Below are 26,091 nucleotides of genomic sequence, written 5' to 3'. Positions count from 1 at the left end.
CCCCAAAATAAAGAGTTTGTGAGGTCAGGCTCAGAATAAAGGAGTTATGAACAAGGTCAAATCTGTGCAAACTGGCAGCGCAGAACTCCTACCAAACAACTAGACCAATCAAAAGGCCTCATAATAATATATATATTTTTATCATTAGCTACAGGTGGAATACAATTTGTCCTGAGGCGTTTAGTATATAGGCTATATGTGAACCGAGCATTAGCGCATTGAATACAATATTTTAATAGTTCATAATTCGTTATTTTTGTTATACTACCCATGATATTTTGATCCTATTCTCACTTAAATCGGCGTTGCTTAATCTTACTATCACTCAGGTGTTCGTTTGAGAAATAATAATACAGATAGAGCGAGGCATGGCGTTTTAAAAAACAGATTTTTCCACAGGCACCTTCCATTAAGCTTGATTTCCCTCATCAAACCAGCTTTACATTAGGATATTTCGTCTTTACGTAAGGTTGTTAATGCTTGCTGAGCACCACCTACACATCTAGAAATATGTTTTTAATCACAAATAGGCCCAGCATTATATAATCACTAATAGGCCTAGAAAATATTCGTTCCTTTTATTTCAGCTTTCCTTTATTCATGAAAATAAATTGTTCTTGTATGTAAAGCATTTTATAAGTTATCCCATTGTATGATTGACAAAAATTGGCCCCTGCCGTTTATCGGAATAGACAAAAAAATGTATCACCCTATTACGTACAGCTTTGACGTCGATGTATGTTCCCTATGTTCGTTTAGGTTCTATTAGAAACCACTTGCAGAGCCTGATCCGTTTACCAGAAGAGCGATTGAAGCGCACATTTCCCAAACGGCTACCGTGAAGTCTGCACTGCCACAGATCTCCTCCTGTGGATTATTTCTTGAATCACCTTCGCCTACCTTTCAGTAGATTCAAAATAGCAGTTAAATTATTTTCCTCTTTACAATTTTAATTTGTCCGTGAATGACAGCCTTTCCCCGTTTATTTTTCTTATGGATCTACCCTTAGATGAAATCAGGCAAACTGTCAACTGTCCTCAGCCTTTAGCACGTCAGGATCTGTAGTACACACCTTCTAGCCAATAAAACGCTGAGCAGCCGAAACAAAAGCGCAAGTCGTGCCTTCCGAGCCCAACAGTAACGCTTGGAGAAGTTTTCAGCACCACGTTCCAGTCACAGTTGCAGTCCAATAGCCTTGTCATGGAGCTGTCCACTACTCCCAGTTCTGAACCGGCAGACTTCGTCGACCTGTACCCGGTGATGTTGAATGTCACCTACCCGGACGACGAGATGGGATTCGTGCCCAACGGGGGAAACTACACCGATAAGCACCCGGTTCAGAGCGCCTCCAATATAATAGTAGCCATCTGCATCACCGCGCTTTACTCAATTATATGCGTGGTGGGACTGCTTGGTAACGTCCTAGTGATGTACGGGGTGGTAAGGTAAGGCATTTCTATTGGAATTGTAGTACAGGGTATAACCCTTATGTCCACTTCTTTTTTGCATATGGGGTACTTACTCAATTCCCTCCGACGTGTATCTAAATGGTGTAGTGAAAAGCCTGCTGCTTATCAATCAACCTAATAGATCAGGAGAATGTTAAGTTTCAAATGTTGAACAGCTATGTTATTTTGATTACCTTGCTTCATGAGGTTTATCTTCTTCATATTTTTTAGCGATTTGCTGCGCGCTTGGTCGTCGACTAATACGCGGGGATGTTCCCCAAAAAACAAAACTGCTGGTAAGAAAACATTCTAAATCGCGCGCTGACTGTCAGACATGGAAATATCCGTTAGAAAATGATAGAGCGGAAATTTAAATATGCCAACATTTGTATTGGTTTCTAACATGACTGGACTATGGCATGAATGTCTGCTTCTAGACAATGAAAGAAATTGAAATTGAAAACCCCTAGAAAGGAGAGCTCATATTCGAGGAAGAGTTAAGGCAGTCTATAAAACATTTCTTTGAACATTTCTGTTTCGGACATTGCCTTGACCACCTTTAAATTATGCAACACTGTGCATCACAATATTAAGTAAAGCATTCAACTAAAGAACAGGAAATTGTTTTTATAGCTCTCTATTTAATGTTTCTATTTTCCACCCAGTTGGCATAGGCATATTATGCAAATCTATACTATATTCTGTTTAGAAAAATGTGTTGTGGTTAAACAGTGTGATTTGAAGTTAAATACTTTAGGTGTGAATATTTAACATTCCTGCTGGTGAATCACTCACTCAAAAAAATGCAGCCTTAATTCATTATTTCAAGAAAAGGAATCTTCGGCCAATGCCTAATCTTCATCCATGCCAAATATTTTGAGGTTATCTGTTATATGTTGGTGTGTGTGTGTCTGTGTGTGTGTGTGCATGTGTGTGACAACATTACCATAACTTTTTTTAAGAAGGCACAGTTAGGCCATAATTGCCCAAAAACTTGTTCAAACCAATGCAAACTATCTGAAATTAACACCATAATCCAGAAGGATTAATGATCACTAAGGAACAGCTACTGCATGGAGGAGAAAGTGTAATTCTTCAAAAGTTATAGAAAACTATTGTACACATCAATGGTATTACACCTGACATGACTCCAATCAACATTAAGAAAAATAATACTTTTTGAGGTGCACTAAACTGAATCATTGTAGTGTGTACTAAACTGAATCATTGTATTGTGTACTAAACTGAATCATTGTAGTGTGTACTAAACTGAATCATTGCAGTGTGTACTAAACTGAATCATTGTAGTTAGTACTCAACTGAATCATTGCACTGTGTACTAAACTGAGAAGTTTGCAGTGAGTAATAAATGCAACCTTTACAGTGTGTACTGTTAAACCCTAGCAGTGTTCTAAACAGTTTGTTGTTATAAACTGGATGTCCTGTCTAGTGAACCTACTTCCTTTCATTTCCACTAATGGCTTTATTGCCCACAGTCAGTCATAATTCAAAAGGCAAGGTAGCGGTGGATCTACTGACAGCTTTTTATACAATTGTCAAAATAAAGTTTTTTCAATCAATTGTAAGGTGTAATTTCACAAGCATTTCATTGGGTTGAGGTCTGGTAACTGAGACGGCCATGGCAATGAAATTATCCGTGAGTTAAGCAGTCACCATTACTGAAGCTCTTGTCAGACAAGCAACACTTGCTTTCAGTATCCGTATAATTCTTGTGTTTTACTCCGGTGTTTTGTTTATTCTAAATGGGATGAATACTGTTGAGAGCCATTGTAAAACCCACATGTAGACTTTCTGCTCATTACCTTGAAAATAATGGATGATTCATTGGGAGTCCCATCACAGACTTCATTTTTCCAGGTTTTTCATAAAGTGACATCGACTTCATTTATAATTGATTCAGTTGTTGTTTTTTGACATAGATGGGCACTCGATACCCCCTAAAGGCAAAACGATAAAACCAGTTTTAAAAATGTATGCCAATTTATTGATGATACAATATTGAAATTAATTATATGCATATGTTTTCAAACCCTCTATTCAGTAACTTGTAGAAGCGCCTTTGATAGAGATCAGAGATTCAATAATTTTTTGGTATGTCTCTGCCTGCTTTGCACATCTATATTTAGGCAGTTTCTCCCATTCTTCCTTGTAGATAGTCTCAAGCTTTGATTGCAATCTTCAGGTCTCCCCACATATGTCCATTGTGGTTCAAGTCTAGAGTTTGGCTGCGCCACTAAGGGACTTGTCCTTAAGCAACTATAGTTTGGTCTTAGCTGTGTGTTTCTGGTCACTGTTGTGCTGAAAGCTGAATCTTGGCCAGAGTTTGAGGTTCTATGTGCTCTGGATCAGGATCAGGATTCTTCAAGTTTACAGTTTTCTCATCAAACCAGATAATCTTTTCCCTCATGCTGTCAGAGTCATGCTACTCACGAGTGCTTTCAGTTCCTCCTTAACCACAAGGGTGTGCTGCAGAGATGGTTCTCCTTCTGTCAGGCTCTCTCATCTCTGCAGAGAAACTCTGTCATTGTGGCCTTTGGATTCGTGGTTATCTCCCTGACCAAGACTCTTCTTGGGGTGTTGCAAACGTCAACCTTTTCACAATGCCCACTATGCTCTGGGACCTTTCACAATGATGGAGCCAACTGGGCTCCTGGGACCTTTCAATGCTTTAGCAAACATTTTTATAACCTTTCCCAGATCTGTACAATGATACAATTCTCTGAAGTCTACGGAGAGTTCCTTGGACTTGGTTTTTGCTCTGACATTAATTCTAATGTAAGGGGCCTAATATAGGTCATGCACATCAATATTGATGCATCACTCTTGAACCCCACACAACCCTCTGCACCATTGGTAATCGGAGCTACATGGCCATATGCAAACATGCCAGATGGGCCATCTCAGTCACTGAGCTGTGTGTTATCAACCAGCAGTAGCAGGAGTGCAAATATAGATAATTAGCTAAGCAGTGTTTGTTAAAGCCTCAAAATTCCAACAAATATTTTACTGCAATAAGTTATGAATGCATGTTGCACTACTTTTAGATTACAGTTTAATGTATGGCTTGTGTGAATGTTTGTGTCATCATTTCAAATCAATTGCATTTTGCTTAAAAACAATCTATAGCTTCAACCAAGTCCTTTTGACTAGCTTTTGCTACAGCCTATGTCAGTGACCACTGGAATTGCAGCTAACAAGTGTTCCATCCAAATTTGGGATCTTGGAAATGTACCGCAAACAGGGAGTTAGCAGTTTCCATAAGACCTATAAGTAGTCGTTTAACTTGCTTTGATAGTGCTGAGGCTTTTTCAGATTGATGGCAACAACCCTATATGAGTGACTGTTTTCGTTGTGTTGAGAGGACTGCTGGCTTGCACCCTGAAGATGACGGTCAGATCGGGGAAGAAAGCTGTTACAATGAGGCAGTTGATCGGAATCAATTGGATGAGCTGTGCCCAACTATTTCGGTTGCATCGGAGAAGGAGGTCATAAGGGGACTGAGTGTAACTGATGTGAAATAATGGCACTCCGGCAGCATTTTGGTCTTTGATGTTACTGCCTTCTAAACCTTGAACTAGTTAATTTGCTTGCTTCAAAGGGGTTGTGGCTTTTGTTTACAAGCAATGGTAGTACTGCTTCGTGTGTGACTGTTGCCACACATTTGACACAAAGTTAATGTTATTATTAAAACAATATGATGAAAGTAATCAAAACTACAATGTAAGAATATACCAAACAATTTATATTTTTGGTTTAAAGATTAATAGTCTATAAAGTATGTCACGTTCTCACTGTGTTGTTAATCTAAGAAAGTATAATATGTAAAATGGTAGCCGAAGTGTCAGCCATTCTGCCACCATGATGACAACATAGATTCTCAGATTAGCTAGACAGTGAGAACAGGTATTAATCTGAGATGTGAATGTTTTCAATGACCCGACATCCAATGTGTCTGATGAGCAGGGTTGGGTAGGTTGCTTTTTAAATGTAATCTGTTACAATTACAAGTTACCTGTCCAGATTTGTAATCAGTAACGTAACTTTTTGATTACTCAAACTCAGTAATTTAATCTGATTACTTTGGATTACTTTTAGATAACTTTCATATTAAGAGACATTGGAAAACAAATAGGAATAGCCTATAACCAACTGAACACCTTTTGCGGGATCAATCAATGTTAGAGCTTACATAGTTGGCCAAAAACGGAATGGGTTTCTAAACCATTGCTTTTTACTTTGCTCCACAATCAACATTGTCAAAATGTTGCAGAAATCCCCGGCACATGAATGCGAGTTTGCATTTGTGAACACATGCATTGAAACAAGATTTACCCAGCACAAACGTAACCTGTGATTATTATGGCCACCAGTGATGGATTTTCAAAACTCTAATGAAATAAATAAACTGTGATATAAACCTGCAATCTTTGTTTAAAGTAAATGACGTCAGCAGCCAATGATGTGGCCGGGTCAAATGAAAATAATCATCCTTTGGGAGAGTGCTTCCAAACACACTTTTTCTCCTCAAATGTCGTGGTAAATTCCATATAATGTTTTATCTTGAAGGCAGCAGTATGTTACAGCTATCTAAGAAATAGTTGCCTAATCTATTAAAAAATTAAAACCTAGAAACTTGAAAAATATATAACACCAGGTAAGTCTATTGCCTATCATTGTTCTGAGAATGATGCGTTGAGTAGATAACTAAATAACATTTTATATGACGGGGCTAATATTATCGAAGATATACTCTGTTTTTACCAGCCATCCAACCAACCAAAACCGAAGAAATTTAAACTAGCACCGTCACTAAACTGGTTTTCGCGTCCACCTTGACTGAGGCACACAACTGAGGCGCACAATTAAAATGTCGGTTCAAATAACTATGTTTTTATAACATTAAATAATAAACTCTTAACATAAAACGGGGTGACATAATTATTCCGCGCACTTATTCTTTTTCAGTTGAAGTAATCTTTTTTTCAGAGTATCTGTAATCCAATTACAATTTTTTTGTTGGTAACGTCCTGCTCAATCATTATGAAATGCAAACACAGCTATGAGCACTCATGGTTTCACATAAACACATAAACATCTGTTGGGGGTAAGAGCTTAGTATCTCAAAATCAATAAAATAAAACAACAATTCCTCACTAAACGTCCACAGTATGAGAGTAAAACCAGGAATTCATTTTAGAACAGGGCATAATGCTTCAGGAAACAGGGCCTCAACACTGGGCAAGAGAGTTAACTAACAAGCCATTGTTGTAATTTCATTATCAATTAATAAATTAGTAATAGATGACAAAAAGCCGAACCAAAATAGAGTAGGTAGAGATGGTGGTTTCATAATTAAACAATCCAATTGTACAATGGACAAGTCTACGCTTTTGTTATATAAAGGCTGAAATCAAGACAAAATATGCATCTGACCTTTTATTTATACCTTTAAAAAGGTTTCATAATCAACAATACGTTTTTGAAAAACAAATGGAACATTTCTTAAAGACTTGTCTTTAATTTGGCTGCAAATTTCACAATATACTGTGTGATTAATGGAAGTAGCTTTAGCTTGGATTACAGCAGTAAATCTGTTTGGATAGCTCTCTAGAAAACCTAGCATGCCTGGATTTGATCATTTTATACAACTGCCTGTGCACAGCTCATTTTATGTCAGTCCACAGATTTTCTAGATTTGCGTTCTGGGACTTTTGACCATTCCAGGGCATTGATCTTTCTTTTTGCAAGCCATTCCTAGTCTTGTCACCCTATCCAACAGCTCAGACTTGTGGAAAATATGTGCAATAGTTGCAGGTAGTCTCTAGGACTGTTAGCCTCTTGGTAGCCACCCTGATGTACTTTCTCCTGGCCCAGTCATACATTTTGGAGGAACTTCCTGATCTTTTTCCAGGTTGTGCCATTTTGTCTCCATTTATTGACGGTCCACCAGCATCAATCAGCCTCCTGATCCCAAAAGCTTATTTTGTAACGCTACACAGATATCAGTCTGCATGTGATGAGTAGGCTTAAGTTTGGAGCCGACTACCATTTAACCAGGCCAATCAGTGGACTTTCATGAATAATGGGTGTGTTCTAGGTGATGACAAGTACTAACCCAAATGTCTTTTTCAGGAAATGTGTTAAACCTTTTGTTTGTTCCTTGTGGACCATGGCTATCTCTGCAGCATAAAACCAGCAAAACTATTTTCTATGTTTAAAAAAACCCTACGTATGGTAATTATGACATAATACCTTGTATAAGTATTTTGTATTTTTGATACTTTTTGATCTTTTTTCAGTAACTGAATGCAATAATTTTATGAAGGTCTTTGGCTTCCATCAGCACAAACCCACCTCTCTGGTTGTCAGGGAAACAATACCTCTAGTGGACTCTCCTGCTACCTTCTAACAGATCACAAAAGGGCTTTTCACAACAACAGACATTAGCTGTTCACTGTGGGTACTGACGAGATGGTACAGTGCCTCTCAAAAGTTTTTTCCCACATGCCCTCTTTAAAACTCTTGCCGATATTTGATGGTAGTTGTTTTCTTTTTGTCACTCTCCCATAAAAAGCCACTTTTGTGAAGCACTCATGCTATTGTTGCGGTATACACAGTGTCTCCCAGCCCAGGAATTAGAGGTGTCATAGACCTCTTGCCTCCCTGACTGCCCTTTTCAAAAGCATACTCAGGTTTTGAGGTTGGACTGTTCCAGACAAATTCACTGTTGTGTCATTTCTTTCAGTTTCTTAATAATGGATTTGACTGTGCTCCCTAGTGACATTCAATGCCATGAAAATAATTTCTTATATCCTAACTCAGATTGGAGCTTTTGAAAAACATAATTCTTGATTTTTTTTGTGTTCCATCGTCTTCATAATTTTGTTAAGAATTGCATTAACCCACCATTGGACCCAGAGACCTGCGTATTTAACTTGAAATAATGTGGAAAAACCTTTACTCCATTCAACCAGTTACGTAACTTCAAAAGACAATTGGCTTCATCACAGCTTATTGTGGTGTATCAAGAAAGGGGGAGAATACTTAAGCAATCAGTTGTTTCCTGTTTTATATCTGTTTCCAACAGAAAGATAGGAAGAGAAGCTGAGGGAATTAGTGTGGAGAATCCTATTTGAACCTGTTTGAATTCTGTTTGAGAATCCTGTTTGAGTCTGATGCCTTCTAATTCTCTGGAACTGTGGGGTAGCCAGGAAGTAATCAGCCTTACACAGGACAGTAAACACAAACTAGTGGAGTTAAATTAGTGTATTAGACTCACAGTAAAATATATCGTGATTGGTATTTGATATCCGTTCTAGATACACAGCACAGTAAGCACGCCATTGTGATGCACTGCGGTAAGCTACTCCGGAGACATCGTTCTCCCCTCCCTCGGTTCTAGAGAGCTGCTGACTGAATCTGTCACTCTGGGCAGTCTGTGAATCTGAAAGAAAATAAATGCTATTTTCATACAGGTGTAGCCTAATTGAAGGAGCTGCCTAGCGTTGATACATTATGAAGCCTATATTTTAGTAGTCACACTAGTCACTTATTACAACAAATTTCCTTTGTTGTCAAATTTCCTTTGTTGTCAAATTTCCTTTGTTGTCAAATTTCCTTTGAAAGTCTTCTACCAGAAATGCTATTAAAACAGAGGCTTATTTTGAGTTATGTAGATGGTGTATTAGGTGGTGTACTGTTTATCCACATGTAGAACAGTAAATTGGATAAAACCTTCTCCATAACTAAGGAGAATGAACTTATAAAATTGCATTACATGTCACGGTACAGTGAGCAGCAGCACCACCGTTCCGTGCACTCTCACTTCCCATCACTTATGAACACATCCCGGACTTGTTTTGTGTCACAAGTCTTTAATCATGCACACCAGGTTCCTATCACATCGTTTGTAAGTGTTTAAATGATTCCCCTTTGCTCCCCACATTCGTCGATCATTGTTGTTCAATGTCTTCTTGTGTACTGCATGTGGTGAGTTCCGTGTTGCTGCAGTGTCAGCCCTTTTGTTTAATTTTTCAAGTAATAAGTGCTCGGTGGTACTTTTTTTTTAAATTAAAAAAGATTGAACATACTACCATACTGCCTGCGATTGGTTCCTTTGTCTTCACCACACACACTTGTGACATTACACTGCTAAAACAAAGTGCTTAAAAATATCTACATTCTTGGTAAAGAAACTGCCTCTAATTTAAAAGATACACAACCTTAATTTGGTTGGAGTACTGAACTGTCAACCTAAAATGGTTGAACCATTATATACTTTTCTGCAACACTACTTCATCAATGTAAACTAAATGAAGACATTTTAAAGATGTATTTTCCAGTCTCCCAACATCATTCTGATAACCTATGACAATTATAAAATCAAGCCTAGCAGAGAGTAAAATATTTTCAACATTTTATCAAGGTTGTTAAAAACAGAAGGACATTAAGAGCCCTACATTGTGTTCCCAACTTTGAACATGTGCTTCTTATAATTAAGTTGGTATTTCATGGGTTTATGGAGGGGTGTGAACTGGATGATGTTTTTTCAGCTATAAATAGCTAGCTAGCTAGTTAGGAACCTACAGCCCTATATTAGCCTGAATACATAAAACAATTACAAGTAAACTAAAATAGCTAGACCTCACGATTAGCCTTTTCACTGTCAGTGACACAGTTCAGGTGTTGTTTAATTTGTTATTTTCTCTTAGTTTTGTAACTATGAAAAAAACTAATTTCTAGGTGCATATGAAGCTTCTTTGGAATAAGCTTAGTTTTGGCCACCTCAAATGGTCGCTGAACCATTACACGCTCTAGAGTGACAGTGGTTAAATGTTTCCAATGGGCAGTGCTTACAAAATGATTACTGGAAGGCTGACAGTATGTTGGTCCAGCAGATACATAAAAAGCCTTTGATATATGCTGGAACTCATTACTGGTCCTTAAAGCAGTCCAAAAGGTTATTGGGAATGTCACACTTCATGTGCCTCATGCATTCCATACTCTCAAATATTTTTTTGCCTTATGAGGTGGAACCGGAAGTTCATAAAATACAGATTACAGACCCAGTTGAGTTAGCGGAATTGATTTCACTATTTTTCAATAGTTAAAACAATAACTTCAAATATTGAGAAGATAATCAAATATTCCTAATTATGTTAAGCAATGTCTTATAAAGACAAAGACTGATCATAAGGCTGTGTAACCAAGAAAGAAACCATTTCAATCAGTATTTGAATTTTTATTACAATAGACCAGTTTGTGTTTTGCTACACTCAGTCAGTGATGGGGCATTAAGTTTGGCTGTTAGCAAAGATGTGAAAAGTTGGAGTGTTTTACATGTACAAGCATTGCCAACAATAGAGCGATAGGCCATACGTTGCAGTCCATGTTTATGACTAACTAATGTATTTGCTCCTGGAGTCACGGAAGTATTTACCAAAGCATCAGCACAGGTGTACACACAATAGCATTAGCCACGTTAGCCCCTGCTATAGTTAGCCAGGCAACTGTACGTCCTGGCAAACTTTAGACAGCAAAACCTAATGTTTGCCCAAGTTAGCCGAAAGGTTATAAAATGACAAATGAGGTGCAGGTGTACTACGGAGGGTTGAGAGTCAACGGCGCCTCCCATGTAGCGCTGCATGTTTTCTCTCTTATTCAGCAGCGTGTGTGTTTGGGTGAATATGTGTGTTGTACCTCTGGCAGAACAGCTTGAAGAAAACAGCAAGAGCTCTGAGATGACAGAGCGTGTTTGACCAAGAAAGCTTTTGGATGCGATGAGTGGTAAAGGGCATTGGAGTGGAGTACTGAGAAAATAGTGGGGAAGATGATGAAATTATGACAGATCAGACAGTCTACTCTTAACTGAATTTGGAGAGGCCGGCCAAAATCCTGTCCTGTATGTACCTGACTAAAAGAGGTGATACCCCATTTGAATTATAAACGCCTCCATGACTCGCCCACCCAATCAAATGCATTGCTTGGGCAAAGCCCCAAAAGGTGGTCACAAAATATGTTCATGGCGCCAGCTCATGTCAATGTGAAGTAATTCTGTTACTCTGGACTTTCTAACCGATAGCAAGGTTTATAAGGTAACTACTGCAGCTGGGAGCTAATTTAATGGTGACCAATATTTCCATTATTTACTGCTCATCCTTCAAACCTTTCTATGATAGTAACATGCCTATACATTTTTGTCCCAGGGATAATGACATGCTGGTGAGAATGACCAAAGGTGAATGAACTGTGGTTCCATCAGGTGCTTACCTCCCCACTGGCAGCGAACGTTGATATTTGCCCTGTAGCTGTATCACATCCAGTGATAGCTATTTGCCCTGCATCTTGAATGTGTATTAACATGTTGGTTGTTATGAATGACAAGAGTGCACTGCTGTTATGTATTCCAGGCTTGCTGATTTTGAGTTGCTTTCCACTGGGTATGCAAACACATTTGCAGGAGCATGTCTCAGGGAATATGTAAGCTATTTTGCTTAAATCTTTGACAGCCGACAGCCACATTCATGAGATATATTATGCTATGTTACATTAGGGTAAAGACCTGCTGCTGTGGTAGTGTGCTGAATGTGTGTCAGAACATCCCTGACCTTCACTCCAATGGCTGCAAGTTCAAATCCATGGATGAGCAATTCTGACCTTTACCCAAACCTTATTCAACCCAGTACTGTAATGTCTACCCTTAATCCGAAGTTAACCTTTATCATTTTCTAAACTAAATGCAAATTAACCTGAGCATTAACCAAGTACTGTGTTACATAATCTTATCCCTAATCTTACATTTTATTTACTTAGTAGTTAGCTACTAAACTATACATTTTAGTAGCATACGATACATTTTATTAGCAAACATAGCAACAAATTATGATTTGTAACATATCCGTTTTGGGAGTGCATTGTAATTTGCCCTAAAGTAATGTAGCAAATCTCACAAAGTCCTTTGTCACAGATTTACCTATAATATCTTAGGTATTCCCCTATAACCAGATCGGTGGTTAATGATGCTCCTGTTTGCTGTCCGAGGTACTGTGGGGATATACAGTTTGGAAATAATTGTATTATGTTAATCAATAACCAAAATATATTCAAGCTATAGTTAAACAATGAATATGGGCTTAAAGTGCAGTCTCTCAGCTTCAATTTGAGGTATTTACACTTTTTAGGAATTTCAACTCTTTAATATGTAGCCCCTTATTTTTCAAGGGACCAAATGGGACAATTGACTCAAAAGCTGTTTCGTGGACAGGTGTAAGCTATTCCTTTGTTATGTCTTCATCAATTAAGCAGGCAAAGGGTCTGGAGTTGATGCCTGGTGTGGCATTTGGAAGCTGACAGCTCCTTTGACCACAACATGTGGTCAAAGATGCTGTCAATGCAAGTGAAACAAGCCATAAAAAAAAATCCATCAGAGAGTCAAGTCAACAGTTTTGAGAAATAAAATGTGAACGACACTCAAAGAAAAGCACAATTTGGACTGGATGTGCATGAAATATTTCTTAAGTTTCAATAAATTGGCACAAATAAAAAAAGTTGTTATTTTGTCATTATGGAGAATTGTGTGTAGATTTTTTTTTTTGGAAATCTACATCATCAATTAAAAAAAGTATCAATAAATCAACATATTTCACAACAAAATGTGTAGAAAGTGAAAGTCTGAATACTTTAAGAAGGCACTGCAACTCACTATTAAAACTTGACGACTTGCAGACTGCCATCATATGAGATTCTTTTAAAACTTAACACAGCAGTTGGAGAAGGCAGCATAATGTTTTTGGACCAAATATAATGATGTACAATACTTCTGCATTGGTCTTGTCTTCCATCATTTGGACCAATGCATGCGGTGGAGATTCCTTAGATTTCAGATAACAAAACTGATCTTTAGATGACACGACATGTTGTTGATTTGTTAAGGTTTAATTTCTATACATCCCAGTCTGTTAGCCAGGCTTGCAAAATGATTAACTTTTACCAAAGCGTAACTGGTGTAAAATGGCTACCCAGTTAGCCAGATAGCGGGGGAGGGGATAGTAAGATGCTTCATGGGTTAGTTTCCCCACAACTGCAGAGAAGCTGCAAAGTGGCATCACTGACTACATTTGGTAAGTACAGCACACTTCTCCAAAAACAGAATTACACTTTCATTTTCCTCCATTTACTGCAAAGATGAAAATATATTTTATCTCAGAAAGGAAAATAGAGTTGAAACACACTAACCACACCTTTAACTGGCATGTGGGGTGATGTTTTTTTTTTTTTTTTTTATGTACCTCCAAATAGAAATCTTAGCGATAGAAGACAGTGCAATTCAAACCATTTTTTAAAATAGTTTCCAGTCCTCCAAGGAGGTGTGGAGATTTGAAGGTGTGGCCTCACGAAACTAAACACCGTCTAAATGCTAGCATCACCAATTCATAGTAAACTGACTCGTATGAAACGTCACAAAAATGGAATAAGGACTCAGAGATAGAGATGGGCGATACCACTGATTTTCTTTTCGATCCGATATCAAGTAATACCAAGGCTAGTATACCGATACCAGTACCGATACCGATACTTTTAAAAGTCTTGTGTATGTATTTGCCGGCTGTAATGAAAGGAAAGGACAATCAAATATGGAAATCCAAATTTCTGTTGTGAGAACAGCACTGTCTGCATGTTGTAAAGTTGCCCTTACTATGTCTTGGCAGTCTTTATGAGTTTTGCAGCTTGGGATTTTACAGTACCAATCAAGGGACTTTACAAATACCTTAAAACAGGGCTGCCCAACCCTGTTCCTGGAGATCTACTGTCCTGTAGGTTTTCCCTCCAACTAATTTAGCACACCTGCATCTAATAATTAGCTGGTTGAAAAGCTTAAGTCTTTATGGACTCTATAACTCACATAATTAAGTGTTCAAGAGTTCCAAAATGCATTACACAATTTGATAAGTGACACTTTTGTGGTAAAATAATGGCCAGCGTAAGAGTTGTATACCCTATAGATCATTGAGATCTTTTCTTTGAGAACATTTTATGAGGTACTTTCTATACTGTTGTAACGAGGACGCTCGTCATCGTCCACACATGCGTCATCATCAACACGTCATTTTGCGCTGGAACTGTAATTGTGGAAATAAATCATAGTTTGTTAGTAATTGCATGGAGTGTAAAGAAAAGTTTTTGGTGAAAAAGGGCCGATTTGCGAATGCTAATCAATCAACCATCACAAACGTTATCTATCATAGCTAAGTAACCTGGAAAGCTAATTAGCCACACATTCACCCAGCGACCAACAATGGTGCTCATGTACGTACTCTATTCAACTAACATTAATGTCTTACGTGAAGGATTTTGTTAGATTTGTCAGAATGCCCAAGTGAAGTCTGAATGAAGTGTCAATCATTTATGTTGCGCTGCATGTCTAATTTATGCAGACAGTAGTCATTTTCATTGATTGTATATTCGTATAGTATACTGTATAGTTGTATTTGTTTACTGAATGATAAATAGCATTGTTAGTGTTGGTTTGATTAAAGTGCAGGCATTTATATAAGTCAGCTATCATTCACAGTGAGTGTCATCATGAGCACGAGGAAGGATGGCAGTGAACTTCATCCGTTTTTTGGGCAGCCTCAGAAAAGTAAGCTGAGAGCAGTGAGAAAATGAGTACCAGTTAGATGATAGACGTATACAGTTGCACAAGAGGTGAGTCAATGTTTATTAATATAATATTCATTGCCATTCAGATTGGAAATGGTTAGTAATCCATTCCTGAACATCATGGCAAGAAACAACTTGTTTACTGATAGTATCTATGTAAACTAGAGAGGGAGAGATAGAGCATGAGGATGCCAGCAGGCAGGGAGAGCAGGTGATATGGAGGTGAGTGAGAAAAGGAGCAAATACGGATGAACGATCTGATATCGCTGTGTTGGTGTTGTTCCGACAGCATCATACTTAATGTTGGCACAACAGAGGTTAGGTTAAGGCACAGGCACTACTAAGGTTAGGTTTAGGCACAGGTGTTTCTGATGTTAGGGTTTGGTCCAAGGGTGGGGAGCAGGGGAATAATCTGTCTGTGGACTGGGGTAACCAACATTTTTTTTTAAATGTTTTATTTGGGGGGACCCCCAGACCCCCGGCTAATTTGTTCACCTTCAATGTTGACTCCATAGCTACGGCGTTGCTGTGTATATATACTGTCATGGCTTATTGTCAAGTAAAATGCGTTCAAGTGGCAAGAAGGCCTTTGCTGAGGCCTCTAATGTCCCGAAATGTTAAGCCCTCATGATAAAGGAACTGAAGAAGAAAACACTAACGGTGGCCTGTTTATATGCTGCTCTTATGAAATAGGGTGCAGCAAAATTCTAGATCGCAGGCCTGCAATATATGCCATCGCCACTTCATCTGCCTTACATAAACAGCAAAACACTCACCTCGAATAGGCCGCAAAATACTCTAACACTTCAGCTTGACTCAGTGCACCGGAGAAAAAGCGTACTGAACTGGAGAGAAATGACAGATGCTAACAGCTAAGGCTGTGGACAAAGAGGGTTATTCAGTAATCTTGGCATGACATGTCGGGGCACATTTTCTCCCAGCCTTGTTGGTTTGGCTGTTCACACTTTTTCCTTTTGCCTGTTATTTCATTAGTTATCTATGCTTCCTTTACTATTTTAAGATACTCTGTAAAGGTAAGCTTTCAGAAGTGTTTCATAGAACTGTCTCTGATGTCTAGGTTGTCTAGGAAGCTGGTCAGCAGCATAACAGCCACAACTGTCCGTGTTGCTCTAGGAAGCCACTAGTCTATCTAAATGTAACAGCACGTACCATTCCAACCAATTGCAGGTTTTCAATAGATGTTTTCCACCACCTGGATAATTTCATGACTTTAATCGAAATGAACAGAAAAGGTTCTCCTAACCAAAGCATCATTTTCCATTATTCCAATCAGTAAGAAGCACAGCAGATGAGCAGCAGTGTTACCACACTCAGGGGTCAAGTATTGACAGCCCCCTAAATCATAGTCAATACTGACAGAGTGATAAGCTTGTGGTGACAGACTATGACTAATGACTCTGGGTGGATGGCCAACACATCAATTATTTATTGTGGCCTGAGACAGCGGCACAGCGATAAAGCTGCGGTCAATAAGAGAATAATCAATATTCACCAGCCTCGCAAGTGGAAGTAGAAGTCATTCCATGCTGTTTCTCCTGAAACCTAGGCCACTGCCTTTGTACTTTCAAGTGACCTTCTGTTCCCTGCTGCTGTGAATCTTATAAAAACACACACACACACACACAAACAAAACCCTGTGAGGACAGAGCTGGACAATGACAGATACAATTCCCATCTAGGCAGAGACCAATGATACATTTTATGTTACTTGTTTTGACATTCGCCCTGGGGTATTAGCTAAAGGTGATTCTGATGAACAGAGTAAGAACTGTGGACACATTTCAAACGCTCATCTTTTCACTCATCTTCTATGATTAATGCATACACAGCTGCCACCCTTAGAGGGTAATGGAACATAACATGTTGTAATTAAACCTGGTTTATTGCTATAACCTGCTCAGAAGATGCTTCAGTTTAGGAGCAAGTAGCAGGAAGGCACAGCCTATTCTAGACAGTTCCCACTCAACATATCTCTTGTCAAAATTGGTATGTTTTTATGAACTGACATTTTGCAGTAAATAATGTCTATGCCAGAAGCCATTACCAAGCAACTGTATAAGTGAATATGCTGGAATTCATTCTGTATTTATCATTATTTTAACACGTAAGAATGTCTAAGAACAAATTCTTGTTTTAATCTGTGTCTGGTCAGATGCTCTAACCACTAGTTGACCATACAATAAACAGTATATAACATTATTATACGTTTCACTAATGGCAAAGTTGTCCTCAACATTGTGGTCTGAAAATATTCAGTTTTGGACCACATCAGACCTGTAAGTTACAAAAAGCTTGTTCCACATGGTTGCAGCATTCCACCAATGCCCTGGCAATGACCGTGCAAGGCTGTTCAAACTGTCTCATTATAGTCCTGGTTTGGATGCGTTGGTGTCTGACTGTAGACAAAGAAAAGGAGGATGGTTTGCAAATCCAGTGGCTTGCGATTCGTCTCCACACCCCTGGGCAACAATTAATTGTAGACCCTTCTGAAGAGTTTTCAGTAAAGGTTGAGCATGAGTTTGCTTCTCTCACATTATTTGGAAGATCATTCCACAGTAACAGAGCTCTATGGGAGAAAGCCCTGCCTCCAGCTGTTTGTTTAGAAGTACAGTAAAGAGTCCTGCTTCTTGTGACATTGTTTTCATTCTTAAGATTCTAGAACCCTATTTGAGATTCTAGAACCCCATTTAAGATTCTAGAACCCTATTTACCTAGGTACCAAGAGGCCAAGATTGTGTGGTTTTTATAAAAATGCCTTGCATGTTTTTTAAACACCCATGTACTCTGACAAAAATAGGAGGATTATATACCATAATTCATGTTAAATGCCCACATTTCACAGGAAATATTAGTGCCCCACTTACACCACAAGTGTTTTTTTAGATGGTCATGGGTTGCTGTAAGCTGACAATCCTAACCAATGTGTAGTATAATGTAGTTCACTGAACATGCCAGTGGATTTGTGGCGGGGTGCTTTAGTGAGAAAGTGTTGAATCACTTTCAACTGTGTAGACAATTTTACTTGGCTGATCAAGATTTAGTTACCATAAATAATTAAGTAAGAGCTAAATTATTAAAATTGTCGGAAATGGGCTCAAATCAATCAAAACTCATTGCAGTATTTACACAGTAGATTTTCCTTTTTCACTTTACAATGTTGTATTCGAAATAGACACATTTAATAAACAAGAGTTAAAACTATCCCAAACCAAAAATTAACATAAAAAAAATATATTTTATGTTTTTTGGACTTAGGCATTAAACATTAGCTGAGACCTCAAACCGATGAGCCCTACCATACTACATATAGATGAGGTACCTAATGATGGTGAGAATCCATTATTGAGAAAATTCCTTAAAACCATGCTGAGATTAAGAGGAACTCTCCCTGGATCATGAGTCTTTGGCTGGGTGCATTTGTATGTGTTGTGAATTCACACAATTGGACCAAAATCAATTGCAGGGAAGAGGGAGAGTCAGTACCTGATTAGTACTCCTGTGTAAAATAAAAATGCTGCATTTTACATACAGAACAATGGGCTATGAACACAAAGGATTGGCAATCCTCAAAGAAACAACCGGTGCTTTGATAGCAAAACATATGTAACCAAACAATCTGTGTCTGTGCACAGATACACCAAGATGAAGACGTCCACCAACATCTACATCTTTAACCTGGCTCTAGCAGACGCCTTGGCTACCAGCACGCTTCCCTTCCAGAGTGCCAAATACCTGATGGGAACATGGGCATTCGGAGAGGTCCTATGTAAGGTGGTGATCGCCATCGACTACTACAACATGTTCACAAGCATCTTCACCTTGACCATGATGTCTGTAGACCGCTACATTGCTGTGTGCCATCCAGGTAAAGGGAAAGAAGCATCCCCACTCTATTAGTGCAGTTGTTTGAACTAATGCCCAGTCAGGGAGCTCCAGGTAACAGTGTTACATTTGGACCCCAGCCGGCTCAAACCTTATACTCTTGTGCGAATAAATAAAAAAACATCTTACAGGAAAAATTATTAACATCACACGCAATTTAATGTGCAATAAAACTTAGTTAAAATCTTCTGTGCGTCACCCAGTGAAAGCCATGGAGTTCAGGACACCCGCCAAAGGAAAGATCATCAACGTTCTAATTTGGGTGCTCTCCTCTGCCATTGGAGTGCCAATCATGGTGATGGCGGTGACCAAAACCAAGCCAGACGGTAGTAAGACAACGGCGTTCAGCTCGCCGGCACATATTTAGCACTTCCATTAAAAGCGTTTTGACTGTTCCTCCACACTTGTCTGACTCTCTCTTCTCTCCACAACCCCTGTGTCACCCCCCCCCCCCCCCCCCCGCCTCGCTCACCAACCCAGGCCAGGTTATGTGCATGCTGAAGTTCCCCAACCCTGACTGGTACTGGGACACAGTCACTAGAATCTGCGTGTTCATCTTTGCCTTCGTGGTGCCCGTCTTGGTGATCACCATCTGCTACGGCCTGATGATCCTGCGTCTGCGCAGCGTCCGCCTGCTGTCTGGCTCCAAGGAGAAGGACCGAAACATGCGACGCATCACCCGCATGGTCCTGGTGATTGTCGCGGCCTTCATCATCTGCTGGACGCCGATCCACATCTTCATCATCATCAAGACCATGGTGGAGATCGACTCCAAGTTAGTATGCCGTTTATGTTCCCGGCAATTTAACTTGGCGCTTGTGTTTTATTTTCCTTTCAGAGTACATTGTGATATAATTGCTTTGGGTTTGCTGAGGAGTACGTAAAGTTGAGTGAGATATTATTGGTTATTAACAGGAATCCGTACGTGAAAGCCAGCTGGCACCTGTGCATCGCGCTGGGCTACATGAACAGTAGTCTCAACCCAGTTCTCTATGCTTTCCTGGACGAGAACTTCAAGAGGTGCTTTCGTGACTTCTGCCTGCCATGCCGAAGCCATTTCGAACACAACTCCCTTAACAGGGGTCAGAACGCCAACCGGGAACCCGTGTCTATCTGCGCTCCAACTGAACCTGGGACAGGAAAGAAGCCTGTATGACTAGGCATGGACAATGTCTCTCGTAGTTCTCGATCTAGGAGGGTCCAACAAGACCTGCAGTCTGAGGTGACCCAGATCTCCACAACAGAGTTCTGACAGGACAAGGATTTAGTCATATTCACATAGCTTTTCAGTAAAGGATTCCAAATCATACCATATCTAGACATAATTGATATTACTTCGAATGAGATTGAGGAACTTTATTGTAGCTCAAAAAGACAGATTAAATATTTCATCATAAATAATTCTTGATAAAAACAATCTCCGGGAAAGATCTGGAGATACTTTGTGAAAGTGACAGGGCTTTTTGAGTAGTATATTTTTGGCTTACTACTGGATGTCTTTCTGCAAAGATACACACAGGATGTCATCAAGGACAGTGGTCTAATGGATTTGACATTTTATCAAAGTCATCCTAGTTTGTGACTCGTCTCCTCTGATGACAAGCTGCACAAATGTGGGACTAGGGATGTATTTTTAAATAAAGCCAGTAGGGTTAGGAGAAACACCGATTGAGTATATTTCTGGACAAGTCAAGAGGGGATAGAGGAAACACCGAACACAGTTTAGTAAAAATGACAGTTACAGCCAACTGACTTCTCAAAGCTTCAGGCAGTGGTCTGTTTGTATATAATGTACCAGAGACTGCATCATCCTCTGAATAGAAATGGACAGTCTGTAGTTTGTTTGCAGTACTCCAGGGCAATGTAGTCCAGTGCTTTGACACACTGAAAAACTGAACAATGGATGTCCAACCCTGGTTGATCAGGCTTTGTTCACTGTTAAGCAACCACCATGTAAACAAACTAATGAAGAACTTCAAAGATTACATCACAGTCATTCTAACTGCCACACTTGCGTAAAGAATAAAAACACTGTTTCATGGAGACAAACTATGATCTAACAGAGAATTTAAAACAAAATGTTGCTATGGATGGAGAAGAAACAAGGGATCCCATATGACAGGTTGGAGGAAGGAGGAAAGTGTTTGCTCAGACACAGGAACAAAATGGGGGTAATGGGGCTGATACAGATGCTGTATTTTTATTTGAGCCAGTTTTTGTAATAATCCTTCAACAACAGACAATGCTAATTGTTGAAGTGGAATTTAATGAATGGATATTTTTGGAGCAGTGTGTTTAATTTTTTAGGTAAGTCTACCATGTTAAAGAGGAAATTACATAAACATATGAATCCTTGAATGAACATAAACGTTTTCATATCCTGATGTGCAGAAAAATAACTGCACTAGCTGGATAGACAAATTAAGATACTTCATCTTCAGCGTTGTGAATCTCCAGGCAATATGATTTTGCGTCTGTATTACCAAAAACATTGCTCTGAGAATTCCCAACAGAACTACAATAGGCTCCGACACTGTTGTTGCCATCAAAGCCAAATAATGTTTAAGCTCCAAATCTAAATTAGATACAGTGTATTTTCTGATATTCTCAACATGGAACATTAGTAGATGGAAATCTCCCACAGAGCTTTATGCCCGCCTGTGCTTTGCTGCTGCGTCCAGGAAGGTTTAAACTACTGTAGTACATTTCCTTTTCACTGACATCTTGGCTCCCAGCTAGACATTATCTGGTAGGTTTCAAAGGAGCAGAGGTAGAAGGGACCACAGAGGGGAATAACAAAAATATCCTGAAGGTGGATGAGCAGACAGTAGATCAATCTAAATCTGCCCTTACTGTGTGAATGCACTAGTACCTTGATGAATGTAAGGGAACAACAACAGCATAAAAACTGTAAAACTGACAAGCCTGAATAGTGTATATACAATAGCAGAAAATTCCCTCTGCTGTCAGCCCACCTTTGAAAATGACATAGATGATGCAATGGGTGGTTTTTGCTGGCTTTAAATGAATGAAAAATAAATTAAAATACTAAGAATATATCTTTGATATCCTATTTTGGGGAATTTGCACCGCAAATATACTGTATAGCTTACTTGTAATAATGTGTTATTTTACTTGTTTAAACATACAGTTTCATGAAGTATTGTGTTACCAATAACTCACTGTGATACTATGTACTTAGAGAAAAAAAAAGTGTGATTAAATTTGATACAATTTTATCAAAATATTAAAAACTAAGAATGCTTTCTTTGTAATGCATTGCTTTTTGTCATGGTCCAAGAGGCTTTGGTCAAAATTAGTGCGAGTAGATGCATTTTGGACAGACCTCTGCGATCTAATTGGAGAGCATTTAAATTCCAATGAACTCTTTGCCAAAAACTCTTAAATCATATCATAGATATCATCGCACTTCAAACCATACTTCTTAATACACTACATTTGAATAGTATTTTGGACCAGCAGCTTAATATTTAAACATGTTTTATTTCACCAAAATACATTCTGTGATGACAAGCACATGTTCAAATTCATTTAAAAAAAACATTTCCCATCTTAAAAGTTTAAATAAAAAATTACTTTTGTAACTGCCAAATGCAGTAATGTGCCGACTATATCGTTTGATAATTTAATCTTAAATCTCCAGGGAATGCAAACGAATGCAAGCTTTAAAAGAAAATATTATTACAAATATATTTCATTTGTGTTTTTCAGAGGTGAGACCAAGTCATTGTTTTCAAGTCACAAGTCACATTTGGCTGCAACAATAAGACTTCTGATTTTCATGTTGCCTTCAAAATCGAGGTCTGTAGAGTGTCTATAGTTTCAGTTTGTATTGTGTAGGCTACATTTTCAAGGGTAAAACCTATGTTGGGGAAATTATAAAGGAGGAAAAAAATGTATTTCAATAATACTTTACATAAATTAAGAAATATTATAAGGTGGAGCACACTGAAAAATTGTTAGAGCTTAAGTTAATGTAGAGAACATTATCTAATATGAAGAAAATCATTATTTGTTGTTATTGTTGTCATTCAGGCACGTCAGTGACAGTGGTTAGGTTTCCACAAAAGCGTTTTGCCACAAAAAGTATCTCTTGTACATTACAGTGGGGGGATGGAAAATATAGTGTGTTTGGATGTATTACATAATCCCTCTCCAAAGATAATGAGCACAAGCAAATTAACAACAAATAAACATCAAAATATGATTTTTTATATAAGAATGTTCTCTACATTAACTTAAGCTCTAACCATTTCTCATTGTGCTCCACCTTATAATATTCTTTAACTTATGTAAAGTATTATTGAAATATACATTTTTCCTCATTTATAATTTCCCACACATAGTTTTCACCTTTGAAAATGTAGCCTAAACACTACAAACTAAAACTATAGACACACTGCAGACCTTTATCTTGAAGGCAACATTCAAATCAGAAGTCTTATTGTTGCAGCCAAATGTGACTTGTGACTTGAAAACAATGACATGTCCCATTTCTGAGTTTCTAGACATGGTTGATAGGACTGACATGTCATATTTTAGCCTACTAGTTTTCTACCACAAAACACCAAACAATTGCCCAAAACAGTAGGAATAGCTTACCTGCTTTTACACTATGATTTTCTATTAGTTTTTCACTGTTTCTTAAATAAATAATATTTTCACCAGTGTTCACTTTAAAATGACGGTCATAAGTAAATAAAACATGAATCAGTGATGGTGAAGCCTGAAAGAAAACGGTGACACAGGGTTAACAGAGAAACATTAGCAAGTCTTTATTAATGTAAAAATCTGTTTGCACACATTTCTTGAATTCCCCACCTGGTGGATATATTAAAGGGCACTTAATTTAAAGGGATAGTCAGACCTAAAATCAAAAATGGTAAAATTCACCTTACCGGGTGTTGTTGTCTGAAGGCCCCTAGGTGTCATATTTGTTGATAAGCTGTTCTTCACCTTTTCGCCCAGCCTGGAGTTTGCATCATTAACTTTGTCCAAATTCATTAATTGAAACTTTCATACCATTTAACAAAAGTTGCATTGCATGTAGAAACTCGAAAGCACATCTAACAAAATGTTGTAATCTATCATGATAGCAGAGGTTTATTTTAATTTCCTACTGCTGAAGTAGCCAGTAAAATTTGATGCACAATTTTTCCTAACCACAGCATTTGTGGCTCTGTGATGATGTCATTAGAAAAAAGTAAATTACCATTGTTATTGCACTATTTTGCCAAACACCATTTTTAGTACACTATTTTATTTTGTGAAGCTTATTGTAGAGATGCGGTAAAGAGGTTTTTGGAATCCACACACAATGGGCATTTTACAGAAAAGCGTGGGGGAAAGATGACTTCAGTATAAGGTATATTCAAATTAATCACTTTCAACTTAAAGCTGCACTAGTTAGGATTTTTCAGTAAAACATTTACAGTATCTTGCAGTTACTCACCTGTCAGAAAGCAGTTCCACACCAATGCCCGACAGAGAAATAAGTTCTGAATAATAGTCTGACAAACAGAATTACTTGCTCTAAAAAAAGTGCTAACTCAGAGTTTGACGTTATTCTTAGCCTTGCTAACGTTAGCTTCGGGTTCCTGGTTGCTAGCTATAGAGAGCTAAAGCCCTCTGCACCAGTGTTGCCAACTCCTCAGTAAGGAAAGTCGCTATTGGCTGTCCTAAAAGTACTAGAAGTCGCTAAATGATGTCATCGCCTAATTTGCATAATTCAGCATCAGGAATGGATTTATTTTAAATTTTTAACATACAAAACTCTCGTTTGGGAAAATAATATACATGCGTATTTACAAATGTTGTCCATGTACAAGAAATAATCACTGCAATCACAGCAAAAAAACTAAGAACAAATCAAAAAAGGGGGTACTATTTAAGTCAAAATCAAAAGGCTAGAAAAAAATGTATCATTTAGAGCAACACACTAGGGGAGATATCATCATGGTCATGACGTGTTGTGCAGTGATTTATTTTAGACAAAGAACATTTACATGTTACATTATGGGTGGGAAAAGCCAGCGGGGGCTTCCCGCATGCGCGATTCATTTTCAGTCTGGATGCAGAGGAGTTAACATCTCCTGTTCTGACTGCAGCTCGGAGGAACTGCTGTGCGAGGACTGGGCCGCCTGTGAGTGCTTTCAGATGGGGGAGGGGCCCACGGCGGCACCCGCTGCTCGTTGAGAAGAGTAAGAACAAGTCCCCAATAACACAACAAAAAGTCGCTAGATTTGTCGCTGGTCGCTTTTTTGAAAAAAAGTCGCTAAGGAGGTCTGAAGAGTCGTTAAATCTAGCGACAAAGTTGCTAAGTTGGCAACACTGCTCTGCACACTGCTCGCTGGCAAGCTCTACAAAGAGGCACAGACATTCATTTCCAACAAGAGCCAGCGAATCACAGCTACAGTGGGCAAAGCTACTCTTGGAGAGAAAATCTCCCAGCGGCAGCAACAGTTGAGAAACGTTAAACTTTATGCTAATTTCCAGCGAGCGGGCTGTGACGGAGTTCAGCGACTACCAATTGCCAACTGCAGGATAGATGTTCTCTGTATCTTGAAATCGCTTCTCTTTTCTACACATTAGCTTAAAACTTGCTCGCTAACTCAAAACATTTACAAGAAATGTATTATTGCAGTGTCCGGTTTCCCTATTATTTATGATGCTTGTCTGGCTTCATACAGAGATATCATTCTAAAAACTGATGCACAGAAGAAGGTTTCAGAGATTGTTGGGATCACGGGTGAATGTTACATGCATAACGTAAAACGAAGTAATTTTTTTATTTGAACACTGACAAATCATTGATTTGGCATCGTGTTGATACGTAATACCTTTTTCGTCATGGAGTCACTTAAGTAATACATTCTTATTAATAATAATTGCGGAGACTGATGTTTCCACTATACGATTAACTGGTTATCGATGGCCTAAATTTGGAAGACCCCCTGCCGCAGGCAGAGTGCATGCAAGGGAGGGCTCAGCGACAGCTAGCCAGACATTGAGCGATTTGTGAGTTGAATATTTTTTGTGG

The 26,091-nt window shown here is 38.6% G+C and overlaps 1 protein-coding gene across 3 annotated transcripts; it reads left to right on the top strand.

Annotated features, from left to right (window-relative positions):
• The first annotated feature begins 839 nt into the window (after window positions 1-839).
• Window positions 840-25,199, top strand: oprd1a (opioid receptor, delta 1a). Of its 3 annotated transcripts, XR_002197259.2 has the most exons (6): window positions 840-1,445; window positions 18,782-19,014; window positions 19,235-19,360; window positions 19,512-19,806; window positions 19,947-20,253; window positions 25,160-25,199. XR_002197259.2 is itself a non-coding variant. In XM_010873613.3 (5 exons), the coding sequence occupies exons 1-5, from the start codon at window positions 1,201-1,203 to the stop codon at window positions 20,185-20,187; spliced, it is 1,137 nt and encodes a 378-aa protein (XP_010871915.1). In that variant the 5' UTR covers window positions 840-1,200; the 3' UTR covers window positions 20,188-22,700. The 3 variants fall into 3 exon arrangements, 2 of the variants coding, with proteins under 2 accessions (XP_010871915.1, XP_019905596.1); XM_010873613.3 differs by lacking the exon at window positions 25,160-25,199 and having other exon boundaries at window positions 19,235-19,357; window positions 19,947-22,700; XM_020050037.2 differs by lacking the exon at window positions 25,160-25,199 and having other exon boundaries at window positions 19,947-22,700.
• Window positions 25,200-26,091: the final 892 nt, after the last annotated feature.

Source organism: Esox lucius, chromosome 10 (genome assembly GCF_011004845.1).
Source record: "Esox lucius isolate fEsoLuc1 chromosome 10, fEsoLuc1.pri, whole genome shotgun sequence".
In the NCBI taxonomy this organism is placed as follows: Eukaryota; Metazoa; Chordata; class Actinopteri; order Esociformes; family Esocidae; genus Esox; species Esox lucius.
This window is presented reverse-complemented; position numbering and strand designations above follow the sequence as displayed.

Coding starts and splice junctions, on each gene's coding strand:
- oprd1a (XM_020050037.2), top strand. CDS start 1,201: ATGGAGCTGTCCACTACTCCCAGTTCTGAACCGGCAGACTTCGTCGAC. Junction 19,361..19,511: donor CAAAACCAAGCCAGACGGTA/GTAAGACAACGG, acceptor TCACCAACCCAG/GCCAGGTTATGTGCATGCTG. Junction 19,807..19,946: donor ATGGTGGAGATCGACTCCAA/GTTAGTATGCCG, acceptor GGTTATTAACAG/GAATCCGTACGTGAAAGCCA.